The following is a 20,473-nucleotide window of genomic DNA, read 5'->3' on the forward strand; positions in this document are numbered from 1 at the left end:
TGAAAATATTTTTTGGAGGCCTTACTGTTCAATTTCATAATTAACTCTTTGATCAAAGTGTGGATTGCCATCTGTTTGCATTCAGAGATTAAATGAAACAATTCTGTGAATTAAGCAGATTTGGCATAGCAAACACATGCTTACATATGCTCTTTTATCTGAAATACCAGGAATTCATTAATTCATGAATTAATTGAAATATTGGATGAAAGTAATGAGCTTTACTGTATATACCGGGGCTCCCATTATGACTGATGGAGGACTTGTTCTTCCATCTCCCAGGCGGTGATGATAGCGTATGGGTGAAGCACAGGCTAAAGGACCGCTATGACTTCTACTACAACCTGCAGACCCAGAAGGGCTCCTGGAACGAACCAGAGGAGTTTGTACACAACACCTCACAACTAACAAGAGAGGAGATACAGGTAATACACTCATTCTCAGTCATTGGGGCAACAGCTTTAAGGAGGGTTGAGGGAGCTGCTCTGCAATTTAAAGCAGGATTCCAGCTAATTTCATCACAAAGTTGTGTTGCTCACGCTTCCCTTGACTTGTCAGTACTCGACCCCCTCTGAGATATTGGCCTTTTGTTAACACGTTTAAAAAGATAATAGTATATTCCAAGTATAATTCCAAAATGTATGCAAAACCAGCAGACACCTTACAACATTGATAACTTTTAGTATAATATTTGGAGTGAATTTTCTAAATATAATGTAAGGACATAATGTCCACATGGCTAAACTGCAAAAAAAAAAGCTGCGCCGTCAGGTATTAACAAGTCAAGGGTAGCATGAGCAATACAACTGCATGTTGAAATTGGCTGGAATTTACCTTGCTGGTTGGAGTGAATCTAGCTCCTCCTGGATGGCTAGGTCGAAGTGCCCTTGAGCATTGGATAGTGATTGGCTGCCTTACATGGCAGCCTTCCCAGCCGGTGTGTGAATATGTGTGTGACTGGATGAGTGAGGAATTCAATCTAAAGCTTCGGTAGGATTCAGTATATAAATGCAGTTCATTTACTGTCCAGCAACCTACAGTGCTGTTTTTACCACTGTATGGTGGACCCTTAGACCATTGTGGTTATATGCTGTAGTATAACTATATCTCTCAACAACTATTTAGTTTTTGCAGAGACTTTTTTAAGATGGCTCATGGTTGTTTTAGATACTGCAGTCATTCCGGTGGTGTTAAAATGCTAACAACGAACATTCTAGCTAAGGCTCTGTAGTCATGTAAAGCGACTCTACACAACACTATGCCGGCCAGTCCGTCCATCTGTGCAGTGCTGTAAGGGTTTAACTTTCTAGGCTACTGTGTGTGTCCTGTGCCAGTGTTTTGATGTCTGTGCCATCTCAACTGCCCCTCTAGAGCACAGTGGGAAGGGTGACGGCAGAGTACAACAGGGAGCAGCTGTGGTTGGCCAACGAGCCGCTCATCGTCCTCCTCCAGGCCAGGATTCGTGGATACCTGGTGAGGCGGGTCCATGCCGAGAGGATGGAGTTCCTGCGGCAGCAGGAGCCCAGCGTGGTCACTCTGCAGGTACTGTATACCATAGAAATATAGAAAACGATAATACACTGCTCACAAAGAGATTCAGTATGGTAATGTTAAATCTTACTTGTGAAAAGTAATCCCACGACTTCTGTTGGCCTTGGTTCGCTCGTTTGAACAAGAGTATGCTGAACACCAGCCCGGCATCCTGACTAGTCTCCACTGCAAATTCAATGACAAACGTTATCGTGAGCTTGATGTTCACCACTCTTAAGATTTCTGGCGTTCCAGTAGCCAATGGTCAGTCTAGTGTTCTATGATGCAGTATACCATGTCGGGACCATCCACGTTTAGGCGCTAACTAGGGCATTAGAGTCTCGGTAATGCAATAGCATTTATAGAAATAGCAATGTAGTCATGATGTAGTTATTAAGCTTTTTCAACAAATGGGTGAGGGTTACCGTAACTCTTTTTAGGGTTTGAGTGCATAAAGAGTAAGTTTTTGGGGATGGTGATGATAATGATGATGGTTGTATTACCACTGCAGGCCTGCTGGAAGGGATATAAGCAGAGGAAATCTTACAAAGATCGACTCAACACTCTTCAAAGCAACGTGGGCTCGGCAGTAAAGGTGAGGTATAGGCCTAATGGTTAGCGTCTGTTTGATTGCTTCTCATCTTTAAAGATTACAAGGCAGTGATTGGCAAGTTACAAACATACTTTCATGCACACAATACCACTGAATAGTATGCTATTGCAATGAAAGGAAATGCGTTTGTGAAGTCTACCAGACTATTCATTTGTGTGCCATAGGTGAGGTGTGCTGTTTAGATTCCATTTTATTACTTTAATCTTTCAATTTGCAAAATCTCTGCTGACCATGCTGCACTCTGCTGCACGCTGACCATTTCGCTGTTTTGTTTAATACACAGTGTTTCTGTCCTAGACCTTTATCAGGTAAATTTACAATTTACAAATTTAAAAAAATTACAATTTACCGATAAAGTTCTAAGACTGAAGCGACACATTAAAGAAAACGGTGAAAGAGTCAGTGTGCAGTGTGTTTCTTCAGATAGTCAGACAAGTGACCCACGAGCCATCTCATATGCACCTGCTAGCTGAGATTCAACATTACTTTCATCTTTAATGCTTAGAAGACCATGATTGACATTTTATAAATATACTGTCATGCTCGATAAATGAATAATGAATTGTTTGTGAAGTGTACCAGACTGTTAAAGCTCTGTCCTGTCCTGACTCGTCTTGCGATTGTAGATCCAGTCTTTGGTGAAGATGTGGGTGGCCAGAAGCAGATACACAAAGAGGCTGCAGTATTTCAGAGACCACGTAAGTCATGACCTCAAAAGACCCCAGACGTCTGTTGTTGTGACACTTTGTGATGAACTTCCTATGACCTGGTGGGTCTTTTTTCTCCCCTGTTTTGTTGTCTGCATAGGAGAAGGATATTGTGAAGATCCAGGCCTTCCTGAAAGCAAACAAAGCTAGAGATGACTACAAAACGCTCAGTGAGTGAATATTTGTATATACTTCTTCCTGCTGGCTTTAAGTTAATAACAGTGTAACATTTGCGTTATGTACTGTAGGAGGAGCACTGTATGTGTGTGTCTGCATGCCTATACTTGTATGCTGTGCTGTCTGTCAGACTACCTGACTGTCAGTCTATTAGTCAGTCTGTACTGTTTGGACATGTGTGAATGCCTTGCGTGCGTGCATCTGTGTGTTCCTGTTGTTATGCCTGTCCAGGGATGTCAAAGGGGGGGTGGGGGACAAACAGGTCAGTTGTCCCAGGCCCATGAAGAGAGGTGGCCCTGAATTTTCGTCCTCATTGCATTGTATTTTTTTAAGTGGGGGGGCCTTTAAGATTTTTAATTTTTGTCCTGGGCCTGGCCAAACCTGTTAGTGGCCTGGTGCTTCCCATCTGCTGATGTCCTACTCTGTGTGGTACTGTACAGTATCGGGTATCCAGGATGTTCCTCTGTCAGTGGTGTATATGTTTGTTCACCTTCATGTCCTACTCTTATAACCAGCGATCTAAATTAACACCCGCTAACCAGCCAGTTGCTGGTGAAATTTCAATTTGGCTGGTAGAAAAGAAAACTTACTAACCACTTTGACTCATGGAGTGTGTGTTTGACTAGAAATATTAACATCTACTATCCATTTTGGCTGGTTATACATAAAAAGTTAATTTAGAGCCTTATAACCTTCCTACTCTTGTGACCTTCCTTGTTCCTATTCTCTGTTGCACTGCAGCCGGTGCGCAGGACCCCCCTCTGTCGGTGGTGCGTAAGTTTGTGCACCTGCTGGAGCAGAGCAGCCTGGACGTGCAGGAGGAGCAGGAGCTGACGCGGCTCCGGGAGGAGGTGGTCACCACCATACGCTCCAACCAGCAGATGGAGAAGGACCTCAACCTCATGGACATCAAGATCGGCCTGCTGGTCAAGAACAGGATCACTCTGCAGGTAACATGAGTAGATTGGGGTGGTGACAGTAGGGGCCACTGATTTTGTACCACGTTTCCTTGGATGCACCATGATTGCTCTTTGCCAGGTCCATCTAAAGTCACCTTTAAAATTGCAACAGGGGAAAAAAACAAGTGGCTTCCGCTGTACTCTAGGCACTAGGGATGGTAGCCAGCCAGGCCGTGCCCTCCTAGTGATGCAACACCTTCAGTGTTGCGTCTAGTCCGGTTAAGAGCAATACAAATATCGTTTCTGAGCTCCTCAAAAGTCGGGAACTCCTCCCACTTTGTCGGGAAGCAAACAACCAGTAGCAAACCAAGGGAGGCGGGTCAACCATGCAGTTTGGGAAATGTTAATTATTATGCTCTTGGTCAGACCAAATCTCGAAGAGATTTGAAAATCAATGATAATCAGGCTATAGCAGGGGTATTCAATTAAATGTCAATAAGGGCCAGTTTTTCAAATTCCTCCCAGTAAAGGGGCCGAACTATACGTCTGTATTATGGTTGGCTATTCTGTCAATGAAAAAAATATGGTAGACTTCATTGAAGTGGAGGGTCTGGGGGTCCTTCCCCAGAAAGTTTTGCATTTCTTAGATGTAATTTCCTGCATTTCCTGCATCTGGCCCCAGGGCCGCCATTTGAATAACCCTGGCCTATAGGAATGGTTTAACAGAGTGGTGGCAAAGTGCATTTCTTTTATTTGCTTTTATTTGCCACATTTTCTTTCCTTCTTCCACTTCCATTTTTCACTATATTAAAAAAAAGCATAATTTTTTCACCCTGTTCTACAAGCAAGACCCCCGTGGGGACCCGGGGTAGAATAGGTCCCTAGCACCCCCTTGCTGTTCGTAAGAGGCGACAAATGGGGCGACTTTTTTGCCGTAAGTTGCGACCCGTGACGGTGGAGGAAGAATGCCTGGCATTTGAGGGATGTGGTTGGTTGCGACTTCCACACGCCCAACACAGTGCTTTGGCTCCTACTTCACCTAGACGGGAGGTTGGACGGGCCCGATCCAATCAATCGGCTAGTCAAAGTTCTCTGGAATATTTTTTGGGACCATGCTTTTATTTTTTCCTGAAGACTTTGGCCGAGGGTCAATCGAGTGAAATGAGCATTTTTGTTTAGCTTGCTCGAGTATACCATCCCTGTATCCTTGATGCATATCTGGTGGAGTACCGCAGCGCTGTGCATCCCCTAGTTGGGCTCCAAGGAGGGTGAGGAGCAGAGATGATGAAATCATGTATCAACACAAATATGGCTACTAACCTACCCCACAAGAAAAGATTAATGGATCATGACTCGGATGACGCTTCTGACTTGCATTTATAATTACCCCCCCAAGACAAGAAACTGGCCTAAATTTATACTTATGGAAACTGCAACGCCAGACATGCCCCCTTTATTGTCCCCTTTTGCAATCCAGAAAGGTATTTCCGGTATAGCAGGGACAGTCAAAGACGTAAAAAAATTGCACTCTGGTCAGATTTTGATTGAATGCTCTAAAAAGTCCCATGCTGATAATTTATTGCGCTGTGACAGTTTAGGGGGTGTACCAGTACGGACCTTCCCTCATCCACACCTGAACAGTTGCAAAGGCGTAATACGCACAAGAGATCTCCATGATATGGAAGAAGATGAAATTGTCACAGAACTAAAAGATCAAGGAGTTACTCATGTGAAGAGGATAACACTGAAAAGGGATGATAAAATCATTAAAACTGGTACTTATATCCTTACTTTCAATTTACATGACCAACCCGACAGAATCCTCATTGGATACTTAAGCGTGAGAGTGGACACATACAGTGCCCTCCATAATTATTGGCACCCCTGGTTGAGATGTGTTTTTTAGCTTCCAATTATTTTATTTTTTTTCTAAATAATATGGGACCTTAATGGAAAAAAGAGAAAAATCCAACCTTCAATACAAGTGCATTTATTCAGTGGGGAAAAAATCCCACATAAAGAAATAATTATTTGACATCAAATAATGTGTGTCACAATTATTAGCACCCCTGGTGTTAATATTTTGTACAACCCCCTTTTGCCAACAAAACAGCACCTAATCTTCTCCTATAATGTTTCACAAGATGGGAAAAGACAGAAAGAGGGATCTTCAGCCATTCCTCTTTGCAGAATCTCTCTAAATCATCCAGAGACCTGGGTCCTCTCCTCTTCAGCTCACCCCACAGGTTCTCAATGGGGTTGAGGTCAGGGGACTGAGATGGCCATGGGAGGAGCTTGATTTTGTGTCTGGTGAACCATTTCTGTGTAGATTTGGCCATATGTTTAGGGTCATTGTCTTGCTGAAAGACCCAGTGACGACCCAGCTTCAGCTTTCGGGCAGAGGGCAACAGATTTTGATTTAAAATGTCCTGGTATTTCAAAGCATTCATGATGCCATGCACCCTAACAAGGTTCCCAGGGCCTTTGGAAGCGAAACAGCCCCACAGCATCACTGACCCACCCCCATACTTCACAGTGGGTATGAGGTGCTTTTCAGCATGCGCATCTTTCGTGGTACGCCAGACCCACTTAGAGTGTTTGTTGCCAAAAAGCTCAATCTTGGTCTCATCTGACCAAAGCACACGGTCCCAGTTGAAGCCCCAATACCGCTTGGCGAACTCCAGACGCTTGCGTTTATGATTGTGATTGAGGAAAGGTTTTCTCCGTGCATGCCTCCCAAACAGCTTGTTGGCGTGTAGACAGCGCCTGATGGTTGATTTGGAGACTTTGTGACCCCAGGATGCTACCATTTGTTGTAATTCTGTAACAGTGAGCTTTGGAGATCTTTTGATTTCTCTTACCATCCTCCTCACTGTGCGTGGTGGCAAAATAAACTTGGGTCCTCGTCCAGGCTTGTTTACCACTGTTCCAGTTGTTTTGAACTTCTTAATTATTCCTCTCACAGTGGATATGGGCAGCTGCAGTTGAGTGGCAATCTTCTTGTAGCCTCTGCCTGACCTGTGAAGGTCGACGCACATCTGCCTCACTTGTATGCTGTGTTCGTTTGTCTTTTTCTATGTTTAAGAGTGGATAAGAGAAATGGCCTCGGTGTCACGTCATATTTATACCCCAGGGAAACAGGAAGTGATGAATTACTAATTAAAATGTTCCTACATACTCTGGTAAACTTTGTAAACTACTGTAGAAATGACAGAAATGCTTCAATTATATTTATTTCCTGGGAATTGTTAAGGGTGCCAATAATTGTGGAACAGGTGATTTAATGAAAAATATTTATTTTTTAGTCAGGGATTTTTTTATTTTCTTACAATTCATTTGAGTTGAAGGCTACATTTTCCTACAATTTTCAGTGTGACAGTATTCTTCTGCAATAAACACTGAATTTATTTTAAGGCTTTTAACACATCCCAACCAGGGGTGCCAATAATTATGGAGGGCACTGTATATCCCTAACCCTTTGAGATGCTTTACCTGCCAGAAGTTTGGCCATGGCTCTGCAAGTTGTAAAAACAAACCAGTTTGCTGTACCTGTGGTGAGGATGGGCACCAACTGATCTGCACAAGACCACCCAAATGCTGCAACTGCAATGGGGACCACCCAGCCTCATCAAAAGACTGTCCTGTTTGGATTAAGGAAAAAGAAATTCAGAGAATTCGGGTCACAAAGAAGATAAGTTATCCACAAGCAAGAAAACAGGTGGAAGGAGTTCCTGCGTATAACTTCCAGCATTCTTTTGCTCTGTTGTTAAACCCCCTACAAAGACAATTGACTGTCAAACTGATTTCACTTGGATGAACAAAGATAAACCACAACTGATCAGTGGAAGTAAAGCCCCATCAACTTCCAGTAAGCACAAATCAACCTCCCAGTCTTCTGCCAGTCAAACTCCAGCTATGGGTGACCCATTCCAACCGCCCAAGGAGAAAGATAAAGACAAAGAGAAAAAGAAATCAACTACTACTCCCTCTCAATCTAAAGGTAGTCAAGGAAATAAGAATGGAAATCCTATGGATGTGGAAATGAAGGAACCCTCAACCCATCGTAGCCGAAGCTCCTCCCCCAAAAGTAGGAGTAAAGGCCTTGTTCCAGTCTTGCCCACATGACCATAGGTAGCCATATTGTTCAGTGGAACTGTCGTGGTTTTAGAGCCAATTTTTCTGAACTACAGCAATTAACTGCTCTTTTTAATCCTCTTGCCTTTTTGCCTTCAAGAGACCTACCTGTCTCCAAGTATTTAATTTGTCCTTGAAGAATTACTCAATGTTTAATGCGTATGGCCCTCATGCTCAGCGACCTTCTGGTGGAGCGGCTGTATTAGTACGCAATGACATAATCCATAGTCACCTTGTTGTCACTACCCCATTTACAAGTGGTGGCAGTCCGACTAACTCTTCATAAAGTCATTACCTTGTGCTCTGTCTACTTTCCGCCTGACTCTACAGTAACTATGCAGGACCTGGACAACTTAATAGCACAATTGCCTCCCCCATATGTGTTTTTAGGAGATTTTAATGCCCATAACCCTGCGTGGGGAGGAAGCTGCTCAAATGCTAAAGGCAAGATTATAGAGGACTTTATCACTAAGACGGACTTATGCCTGTGGAATGATGGATCTTTTACCTACTTGCATCCAGGCCATGGAACATACTCAGCTATTGATTTATCCATATGTGACCCTAACCTTCTGCTTGATTTTTCTTGGCGACCACTGGATGACCTGTGTGGTAGTGACCATTTCCCCCTGATAATGTCATCTACAGAACCAGACACACAGTTTAGACCCCCAAGATGGCAACTCCGAAAAGCTAACTGGAGTCTCTTTCAGTACCTCTGTGAAATCCAACTGGGTCACGTACCTCAAGATATTGACAATACTGTTGATCATTTTACTGAAACTTTGCTCTCCATTGCAGAGAAAGCTGTCCCAAAAACTTCAGGGAAGCCCCACCACAGATCAAATCCGTGGTTTAACGATGACTGTAAAAAGGCCATTGATGCCCGAAAAAAGGCAGCAGAGAGGGCGTTCAATAAGCATCCAACAAATGCAAATCTTACCAGGTCTAAAAATTTCACGCGAGCCCAAGCTCGAAGGACTATTACTAGCGCAAAAGCACAAAGCTGGAGAGAATATGTCTCAAGTCTTACGAGAGATGCATCGTCTAAAAAGGTCTGGAATTTTATCAGAAAGATGAAGGCTAAAGGTGGTACTGCAAGAAGTTCAGCACCTAAAGTGCCCTCAAGGTCTTTTGACAGCTAAGCAAGATATAGCTGAGAAACTTGCAGAGACATTTGAAAAAAACTCCTCAGTGGAAAAAGCGTCATCCTGAATTTCAAGCCTTGCGTAGAAGAAGAGGAAGCGAAGGCCCTGAACTTCCTATCAGATAACTTGGAACCATACAACCAGCACTTTTTCAGTGGATGAACTGCTCTGCGCTATTAGAAACTCCCACGATACTGCAGGGGGGCCCTGACATGATCCACTATCAATTCCTAAAACACCTACCATCCAGTGTGCTGTCTCATCTCCTGGCGCTATTTAATATGATTTGGAAATCAGGAAAAGTGCCTAAGTCCTGGAAAAAAGCGTTTATCATTCCCATCCCTAAGCCTGGTAAAGATCATACTGATCCCACCAACTATCGCCCAATCGCCTTAACCAGCTGCCTGTGCAAAACTATGGAAAGAATGGTCAATAAAAGACTTGTGTGGATGCTTGAATCAGAAGGACATTTAAGTTCATACCAATGTGGCTTCAGGCAAGGAAGGAGCACAATGGACCATCTCATTAGACTGGAGGCCTATATAAGAGACGGATTCGTCAAGAAAGATCACGTAATAGCAGTGTTTTTTTGACCTGGAAAAGGCGTATGATACCACCTGGAAATATGGTATTTTAAATGATTTGCACTACATGGGGTTCAGAGGACATCTGCCCATTTTTATCTCCAATTTTTTGTCCAATAGACTTTTTCAAGTTCAACTAGGCACAACGTTTTCAACACCGCACTTGCAAGAACAAGGAGTGCCTCAAGGAAGTATCCTCTCGGTGACCCTATTCAGTGTCAAAATCAACAGCATTGCCAAGGAAATCAACCCAAACCTTTTTTGCAGCCTTTATGTTGATGACATCTGTATTTGTTATAGAGGGAAATATATGAGCACAATTGAAAGACAACTCCAACTATGCATAAATAGGATCAGCACTTGGTCCGTTGAAAATGGCTTCAAGTTTTCCAAGTCCAAAACTGTTTGCACTCATTTTTGCCAACTGCGAACTTTACATCATGAGCCACTGCTGTACATGGATGGCGCAGCAATTCAAGTTGTGAAAGAGTTTAAATTCCTTGGTCTTACCCTTGATCATAAACTATCTTTTATCTCACACATGAAGAATCTTAAGAAGCGATGCTTTAAAACATTGGACATTTTAAAAGTACTGGCAAAGACCAAGTGGGGGGCAGAGTGGACTGTACTGTTGCGCCTGTACAGAGCACTTGTGAGATCCCGTCTGGACTATGGCTGTATTGTCTATGGATCAGCAAGAAAATCTTATATTCAGATGTTGGATACTGTTCATCACCAAGGTCTAAGACTGGTCCTAGGAGCCTTTAGAACCTCACCAGTGCAGAGTCTCTATGTGGAAGCAAGAGAACCATCCCTTCAACTACGACGCTTGAAACTTGCTTTGCAATATGCAGTCAAAATCAGGGGGAATAGTCTTAACCCTGCATACTCCACTGTCTTCCAACCACGATATTTGAACTTTTATGAGACTAGACCCAGGTCTATCAGACCTTTTGGGTTAAGAATTAAACCTTTTTTTGAGGATTTGAATTTTAATCTTGATGGACTAACATCTACCCACTTCTGTACTATTCCCCCTTGGATCCTGAAAAAACCTGTAATTGTACAGGACCTGAGCCACAAGAAAAAAGCAAACACGCATCCAAACCAGTACCAAAGTTGCTTCCTTGATGTAAGACAGCGCTTCCCTTTCCATACTCCAATTTATACTGATGGCTCTAAGACTGATACTAGTGTGTCCTCAGCAATGGTAGTCTCTTCTTACCAGTGTGGAATACGCCTCCCAAACATGTGCTCTATTTTTACAGCTGAAGCCCAAGCCCTGCTCTTAAGCCTTGAATACATTGAACATCACAATCAACAACAGTCCTTGATTTGCACAGACTCTAGGTCATGTCTTCAGGCACTAGAATTTTTAAAAACTGACCACCCTCTGATTACCAGAATACTTGAGAAAGTGGATCACCTAACCAAACTCAACCTGGATATTATTTTTTGTTGGGTCCCTGGTCATGTGGGCCTGACTGGCAATGAAAAAGCAGATAATGCTGCTAAAGGAGCCCTGGATGAAGAGATATCTGAATGCGAAATACCTGTCTCTGACGTCAAGCCTGTACTTTCTTTCCTACATTATGGATATAAATGGCAAGCCGAATGGGATGATTGTGCTGGAAATTATCTGCATGATATATGCAATTCTGTGAAACAGCTGATTACTCAATCATTCTCATGCAGACATGATCAAGTCGTCTACACAAGGTGTAGAATTGGCCACTCTAGACTCACTCATGCTTTTTTGCTAACTGGAAGTGATCCTCCCCTCTGTGATTTTTGTGGACATCTCTTATCAATTAAGCATATTCTAACTTGCCCTGCTATCAGAAGGAAAAGACAACAGTTTTTTAAAGAAGATACTATTTTTGGAATTTTTAATAAGGTCCCACCTTTAAAGGTTTTGAACTTTTTAAAATGTATTGATGTGACCAAACTTATTTAATCTATTTATTCAATTATTTATATCATTGTAGATTTTTAATTTGAATTCTATTACCTGTACTGGCCATGAAATAGCCACAGTTGCATATTTGGCCATAAATGCAAACAAACAAATCTACAAGCAAGATTTAATTCACTGTGTCAGTCAGCTCTATCAGGTTGCCTTAGGTATTTTTTCACTAATGTACAACAAAAAGTATGTTTTCTGTCCTTTGACTGCTGCTCCTGAAATAGGATGTAGTGACGCATAGTAAGAAGATGAAGACGATGAAGGCGAAGATGAGCAGCGGGGGCCTGGAGGTGGGGGACCGGCAGGGCATCAAGGGCCTCAGCAAGGGCAAGAGGAGACGCCTGGAGGCCTACCAGCACCTCTTCTACCTGCTCCAGGTAGAGACACATACACACGCACTCACACCAGAGACAACTTTACCAATAGGCAGACTAGGCAATTGCCTAGTGCCTCATGGAGGTAGTATAAGACCTGGAGACACTGAACAAGTCCCACCCTCATTCATTTCAATGGGAAATGCTAGGCTAGTTAATTCAGCCAAAATTGAACACATTTTTCAGCCTCCGAGATGGAGTTTCATGGAGCTCACTTCCGACACCAGTTTACTCAGCCAATTACGTGCCACGTTACTGACTAACTTAAGGTTGACCAGAACACAATATGGGAGACGGCGGGCATTGGATGCATGGAGGTATTATAAGGTGCCCAACCACAGACCTATAGGTCTGTATGCCCAACACTAAACTCGCGCACCCACCAATCATCATGTGCGAAGTGGTATCGGAAATGAGCGAATTTGTTAAAATGGCGACGAGGAAGTGCCTTGCTAATCGACAAAGCTAACCAGCCAAATCCTGACCCCCTATAGGGGTCCACCAAAACCTCTTCTCTGTAGGGGCCCCCAACAGTCAACATCTCCATAGTAAATACCAGCAAAAATATCTTAAAAGGGCCCCATGTCTATATTTTGCCTGGGGCCTCAAAATGGTAGAACCGCTGCTGACACACGCATGCATGCACACACACACACACACACGCACGCACGCACGCACGCGCACGCACACACACACACACACACGCACACACACACGCCTCACTCACTCACTCACTCACTCACTCACTCACTCACTCACTCACTCACTCACTCACTCACTCACTCACTCACTCACTCACTCACTCACTCACTCACTCACTCACTCACTCACTCACTCACTCACTCATTCTCTGACACCATCAAGACAGTTATGACAGACCCCTTAATTATTCTTTTTTAAAAGTAACTTCCCACTGACCCCCCAAGTGGACATGAAAGTGTTGACATTACACTTTTCACTAACATTCTAGAAAACGGTAGTACATTTTTAAGCTTGGGCAAAACACCCATGACAGCAGCTGTGCATCAGGCGTAGCCTAGACTGTGAACAACAACAATCACCTTTCAGCCTCTGCACATAGACACTTGTTGCATAGAGACCATGGACGCCATTAACTGTTACTACTGCTGTTACAGTAAGAGGATGGACGATTGCATCAAGCTGACAAACAAATGTAGTGGTTCGATAAAGCGATTAAAAATGAATTTAGAAATTACCTTCATGAACTAAGCTTAATTGCATTTGAGATCGAGACATTCTGTAAAAGCACTGTTTTTTAATTCTTATGATCATGAGGTCATTTCTGGATATCCTCACAGCTGTTGGCTACAAATGGCACTCAGTCCTCAGTCCTCAGCTTTGTGACTGCAGCCAAGCCAGATCTGACGATATCCAGAAGCAACCTCAGTCCTCTGCTTGATCAGTTATTGAACTGTCTCGTACGTTTTGTGCATGCCTGCACATTGTGTGAGAGTTATTGTAAAAAAAAAAAAAAAGAATTGAGTATGACTACTTCACTTTGACTTTGAGGTCCTTCAGGATGAATTAAAATCACTCCATTCTACTCAACTCTACTCTACTCTTGTAGACTCATCCCACCTACCTGGCCAAGCTGATCTTCCAGATGCCCCAGAACAAATCCACCAAGTTCATGGACACTGTGATCTTCACCCTGTACAACTACGCCTCCAACCAGCGTGAGGAGTACCTCCTGCTCAAGCTCTTCGAGTCTGCCCTCCAGGAGGAGATCAAGTGAGCTATCTTCCTCTTCACCTCTGGGTCATTCCAGCTGGAATTAGAAACATTTTGGAAAAGTTTCCCACTCGACCTCCTCAGAAATGTTCATGGACCTGGCTCTTGTCGTTCTGAATCGTCTGAACACGGTCACAATGCCAAAAAGAGGGGGAGAGGGTGTCTTGTTTGCACATAGTAAAAGTATGCAGAGCAGGCATATGACCTTTTTGAACATGATCTATTGGGCATATTAACTATCACAGATTTTTTTTCAGACAAAGCTGAAAGGGTCAAGCAGGGACCATTGGCTGATTCTAGCTGATTCTCCTCTTCCCTGTTTTCCCCAACTCACTCATTGAGTAAACTTTGCATTACATTGCCTTATCAGAAGATGGGGCTTGTGGTTTATGGAGCACAACATGTTTCTGGGCGTTTATCATTTTGATGTTTGAGGCCAAAATTATGTCTGGACTATGTGTCCAATCATCCCTTATGGAGATTTGACTCCAGGTCTTGTTTGTAATTTCACAAGATATGTGGTCCAATAACTGTTGCTTTGGTTTCCTTGAAAGGAAGTTAAACACTGTGGCTGCTGGGAACTGGTTTTGTGTATTTCTTGTGCAGATGTTGTCACGATTTCATGTTTCTCCTTAAAAGTAAACAGTAAACAGACGGATTCTGGATTAAGACATCACATCAGAAAAATCTATAAATAATAGCAACAATTTCTCAGGTGTTAATGTTTCATTTTCTCTACAACCCCTTGAATAGAAAGTAGACTAGACCCAAGACATTAACCAACATCAGCATTGTCTACCAGTAACAGTGACAGTTTCCCAGGCATTCATGATTTCATTTTCCTCTAACCCTCATGCCAAAAGGAGACCATATCCAAGCCATTAATAAATCAACATTCTCTATCCACAATAATTGAGTCAAGCATTCATGTTTTCGTTTTCTTCCCCACAGCCCCTCAAGTCAAAAGTGGAACAGAACCAAAACATTAGTACATCTGTAATGTCTACCAGTGATGACAATTCAGTCAAAGATTGATGTTTTCATTTTCTCCCCCACAATCCCTTAGGTCAAAAGTCGATCAGATCCAAGACATTGTGACAGGGAACCCCACAGTGATCAAGATGGTGGTGAGCTTCAACCGCGGCGCTCGTGGGCAGAACGCGCTGCGGCAGCTGCTGGCCCCCGTGGTGAAGGAGATCATGGAGGACAAGAGTCTGGTCATCAACACCAACCCCGTGGACATCTACAAGGCCTGGGTCAACCAGCTGGAGACACAAACGGGACAGGCCAGGTGGGGACACGGGACATAGGAGTAGGACACAGGCCGGTTTACACTGGTTTACACACACTGTCCCTCTCTCTCTCTCTCTCTCTCTCTCTCTCTCTCTCTCTCTCTCTCTCTCTCTCTCTCTCTCTCTCTCTCTCTCTCTCGCTCGCTCGCTCTCGCTCTCGCTCTCGCTCTCTCTGTTTCTCTCACTGTATTTTCTCTCTTCCTTTTGCACTCTTTCTGTCTCTCACTTACTCCTTCTTTCCCCTGGTCTCACTCTCAATCTTTGTCTCTCTGACACACACTTGTTCAAGTTCAAATTTGCTTAAGTGGATTGCCTGTCACTGTCAGATTTGCCAAAGCTCACAAAAACAACACCCCCTCTCTGTAAACACATAACAATCCTCCACACTTTTGTAACACAGACACTACACAATGTACAGTATACGTACAGCGGCAGAACAAAATCATCTGTCACTGCTCTACTCTCTGTCTCTATTTAGACATGTATACATTTTGTTTGCATCTGATTTATGTGTGCTCACTGGGTGTTGCGCAGTGTACTGGGCTAGTTTCCCGTCCCTTAGATAGCTTTATCCAAGTGTCCGGCCTGTCACATTGTCTATTAACATTGAAGCCCCCACCCAGTTCATGAAGAGTCAGGAAGTACTGTATGTTTGTGCTGAGATGTAAACCTGCTGCATTGTAAAAATACAAACTTCGTCCCATACCCACCTCATCTGCAGTTAATGTGTATGCAACCGTAAACACATTAGGCTTTCATTTATACACATTTCATTTAATGTCCCTGTGCATACAGTACCCTGCCCTGTGTATCTGTTGCTCTTTTTTGTCTTGGTTTCATTCAGCAGTGTGTAAAAACCTTGTATGGATAAACTGAAATATGAACTTGCATACAGACATGTTAACATACGTACTGTTAGGGCTGCACACTTAATCAAATTTTAATCAAAACCGCAATTTTGGCCACACAGAGAGCAGTATAGTAACCTGCCTTCGGCCGACCCTGAAACCAGAACATGAGTCAGTTGTTTAATAATCGTGATTAGTAATCGTGATTTCAATTTTGATCCAAATAATGGTCGTGACTATAATTTTTTCTATAGTCGTGCAGCCCTACAGACAGTACTGTATAGAAACATGATAACCTACTCTCACCCCCCTCACAAACGGCAACATCATCATTAGCCTCCCTGTGGAACATTTGTTTCAGCTAAAATGAGTTATTCCCTGTGGCTATAATGAGCCCCAATCGTTCCCCTCATCCCCATACCCACACACACACACACACACACACACACACACACACACACACACACACACACACACACACACACACACACACACACACACACACACGCGCACACGCAATGGTATACTGTACTTGTGAGGTCCAAAGGTCCTTGCTATAAGGTAAACGGGTCTTTACAAGCCTTTAATTAAAAGTTTTTTTCAGCATTTTGTCACCAAGCTAAAAGTGAAAAAAACATTTATTTCAGGTTAGGGTTAGAGATGGTTTTTGTCTGGGCATTCTCTAGTTTTGCTTCAATGGGAATAAAAGGAAGGTCCTCACAAAGATGGTAATACACACACACAGTACACATCCCCTCACACACGTGCTCTCTTGCTTTGCCTGTGTGCCACCACAGCAACCTGCCGTACGAGGTGAGTCCGGAGCAGGCCGTGTCCCACGAGGAGGTGCGCACCAGGCTGGAGTCATCCAATCAGATGCTGTGCGCCGTGACAGACAAAGTGCTCAGCTCCATCACTTCCTCTCTGGAGAGCATCCCGTAAGCCATTACGATAACCCTTCCTTCCAAAAACCCCTTCCTCCAAACCTAATTAACTTGTGTGCTGTTTTGGGACGTAATGCAATTTTGTGCACCTCCCCTTCGTATTTTGTTGCTCTTTCTGTTTCATTTTCCTACAAATTGCACGAGTGAGCTTCTTCTCTCAGGGTTGGGAAAAAGGTTCATGGAGCAAGTATGGCCCTCTGCTGTGCTGTTTGTGGCCAATCATGAAATACAAAACTTACATTAATATTATAGATCCATCTCACAGCACAATCTCAGATCTGGTGTGTCATGTTTGTTCATAGCACCATCAAACAATGTAGACTGCCTACAGGTGTGGCATTCACCCATTTTATTCAGTGGCTTGCAGGTTCACCCACCCTGTATGTTCATGTTGAATCCTCTCAGACTCCCACTAGGGGGCAGCATTGGTGTTTAGAAGGGAAAATCAGGCTTGAGCATTTTTTATTACTTTTGAGCAGTGTGTGATGATCGTCATCTAATGACTCAGCTTATTTCTGCTGCTTACTGTATATTTGTTTTCCAACAGCATGCAAACCTCTATTGTGTTTTCTAGCCATAATGAATGTAATGTTTTTTGGTAGTGTTTGTTCTTGATGCATCGTGTGTCTTGTCCATGCTGGCTGTTTCATGGCTTCTTCGTGTTTTGTTTGTCTTTGCATGTGCTGTAGCTATGGCATGAGATACATTGCAAAGGTCCTGAAGAGCACGCTCCACGAGAAATTCCCAGACGCCACTGAGGACGAACTGCTGAAGGTCAGAGGAAGGTTCTGGAGCTGCTCGCTAGCTGCAGACCGTCACCTCATCTCATAACATCATAACACTGTGCTGAGCTGTGCTGCACTGTTGTGTGGAGCGATGTGAAAAAAAATCTATGACACACACACACACACACACACACACACACACACACACACACACACACACACACACACACACACACACACACACACACACACACACACACACACACACACACACACACACACACACACACACACACACGCAGTAACCTTTTGCACAGATCAGATCATTTCGTTCTGTACCGTTCTGAATGACTATGAATTAGTAACACACACACACACACACACACACACACACACACACACACACACACACACACACACACACACACACACACACACACACACACACACACACACGTGTACACACATACACATGCACGTACACAATGTGCCGATGTGTCAGACTGGGGATCAGTGAGCTGGGCCGCAGTAACAGCTGCAGCTTGCCTCGCTCACTGGGCCCTGGTCTGGCCTGGCAGCCCCTAGACAGCTGATTTCCTGGTTTCCTCTTACAGCCTGTGAGCTCATTAGCAGATGAGCTAGCTGTAGGGGTGTAAATCACAGCCTCCATGACGATACAATATGGTATCAATTTCTTAAAGCAGGGATTCAAATTTTTTCGACACTTAAGAATTCCCCAGGATATAATACGATTCGATTAAATCATCGGCCGTAGGATCGATGCATCGATAGATTTCAATTATTATTTACACCCCTAGCTAGCTGTATGAATGGAAATGCATCAGGGTCAGGGTTGGGCTGGGCTGTCTAAGACTAGATGTTCCCCCTGTTAACTGTGATGTGGTTGGTGAATGAGAGGGGAAGCCCCACAGTGTGGAAAGCCATGTTTAAGTCTTTGAGGTCATTTTTAAGAACAAACAGCAACTTTAATAATGTTTACTATAGGACAATATGGGTGGGTCAGGCGCTGAGGGTTTATGTCACCATTCAGGGTCTGTGTCTCACAGTGATGAATGGTTTTGACTTCATTCTGATAACTCTTTCAGTTCATTCAATGCTGCAAACTGTGCTCCAAGGCAAGATAAACTGTGTTAAATTTAGCAGATGCTTTTATCCAAAGCAACTTACAAACAAGGATGTTATCAGCAGAATGTGCACATGGGGAATCGCACAGAATTCAGGAAGAGGTAAATTTAGACAGTAAGGGTCGGGCACAATGGTTAAAGAAATCAAGTGACAAATGTAAACAATATATAAATAAATTGTTGATGCCATGAGACAAGACTTTCACCCTCACTGAACAATGTTAAGTCTACATATTTGTATATAAAGGTATGTAGGAAATGTAATTCATTTCCAGAATTCCTGCTGCCCATTCACAAATCATCAGTAACAGACATCACAGACATCTTGGACTGAAAAACCATACTCTGTTCAGACCAGACTAAAAGTCTTGAAAAAGATCAAATTTGTGAATTGTAAATGTTGGAGAAAAACTACTGAATGACACACTGGACCTTTGAAGTGGGAGTGTGAGTGCGTGCATGTTTGTGTTTGTGTTTGTGTTTGTGTTTGCTCAGTCATCCACCCATTTTTTGAAGGCAAAACAGACATGAGGTCATTAAACACATGTTTGCTTTTTTTGCTCGCCACTGCAGATTGTGGGAAACCTGCTGTACTACCGCTACATGAACCCGGCCATCGTGGCGCCGGACGGCTTCGACATCATCGACATGACGGCGGGCGGCCAGCTGCACTCGGATCAGCGCCGCAACCTGGGCTCCGTGGCCAAGATGCTACAGCACGCTGCCGCCAACAAACTCTTCGAGGGAGAGAGTGGACACCTCACCGCCATGAACCAGTACATCTCAAACACCTACCAGAAATTCAGGTCAGCAGCAGTATTTATATACTGCATAGAACATGTACATCTCAAACACCTACCAGAAACTCAGGTCAGCAGCAGTATTTATATACTGCATAGAACATGTACATCTCAAACACCTACCAGAAGTTCAGGTCAGCAGCAGTATTTATATACTGCATAGAACATGTACATCTCAAACACCTACCAGAAATTCAGGTCAGCAGCAGTATTTACTGTATATACTGCATAGAACATGTACATCTCAAACACCTACCAGAAACTCAGGTCAGCAGAAGTATTTATATACTGCATAGAGCATGTACATCCCAAACACCTACCAGAAGTTCAGGTCAGCAGCAGTATTGCTTTTCCATAGATTGACGTCTTGTGCAAACACCTCAAAAAGACAAGAAGAAGGACGCCCCCAACTTGAGCACACGCTTTTGCATTGAGTGGGCGTGTTTTGATTCCTCTTGATTAAAATTCCATCTGCTTTGTGTACAACTTCCTAGTCCCAACACATGTACCACAGGGTCAGGGGAGCAGCAATATTTATATACTGCATAGAAACTGTACATCTCTCACACACCAGTTCAGGTCAGCAACCGTATTTTGTTATATAGGACCAGCACATCTCACACAGTTACCAGAAGTTCAGGCCAGCAGGAGTATTGCTTTTCCATACTGATTTTATAAAGGTACCTGTACAGTAGAACTACGTAGAACTTAAGGTCAGCAGGACTATCTGGTAATCATACTGAGTGATACAGTACCACTAGTACGACTCCCAATACCTAGCAGGAGTTCGGGTTAGCTTTTTTATACTGAATGATATACTGTAGAACCAGTACAT

The 20,473-nt window shown here is 43.4% G+C and overlaps 1 protein-coding gene across 1 annotated transcript in view; it reads left to right on the forward strand.

Annotated features, from left to right (window-relative positions):
- Positions 1–20,473, forward strand: part of iqgap2 (IQ motif containing GTPase activating protein 2) — a 99,911-nt gene that overhangs the window by 58,576 nt on the left and 20,862 nt on the right. The window contains exons 18-29 of the mRNA XM_063195250.1: positions 283–425; positions 1,372–1,542; positions 2,042–2,125; positions 2,770–2,841; positions 2,951–3,020; positions 3,769–3,977; positions 11,983–12,135; positions 13,721–13,884; positions 14,951–15,175; positions 16,822–16,962; positions 17,658–17,742; positions 19,412–19,644. Of these exons, the coding sequence (XP_063051320.1) occupies positions 283–425; positions 1,372–1,542; positions 2,042–2,125; positions 2,770–2,841; positions 2,951–3,020; positions 3,769–3,977; positions 11,983–12,135; positions 13,721–13,884; positions 14,951–15,175; positions 16,822–16,962; positions 17,658–17,742; positions 19,412–19,644 (1,750 nt within the window). The remainder of the gene's footprint in view (positions 1–282; positions 426–1,371; positions 1,543–2,041; positions 2,126–2,769; positions 2,842–2,950; positions 3,021–3,768; positions 3,978–11,982; positions 12,136–13,720; positions 13,885–14,950; positions 15,176–16,821; positions 16,963–17,657; positions 17,743–19,411; positions 19,645–20,473) is intronic.

This window comes from Engraulis encrasicolus, chromosome 3, assembly GCF_034702125.1.
Source record: "Engraulis encrasicolus isolate BLACKSEA-1 chromosome 3, IST_EnEncr_1.0, whole genome shotgun sequence".
Lineage (NCBI taxonomy): Eukaryota > Metazoa > Chordata > Actinopteri > Clupeiformes > Engraulidae > Engraulis > Engraulis encrasicolus.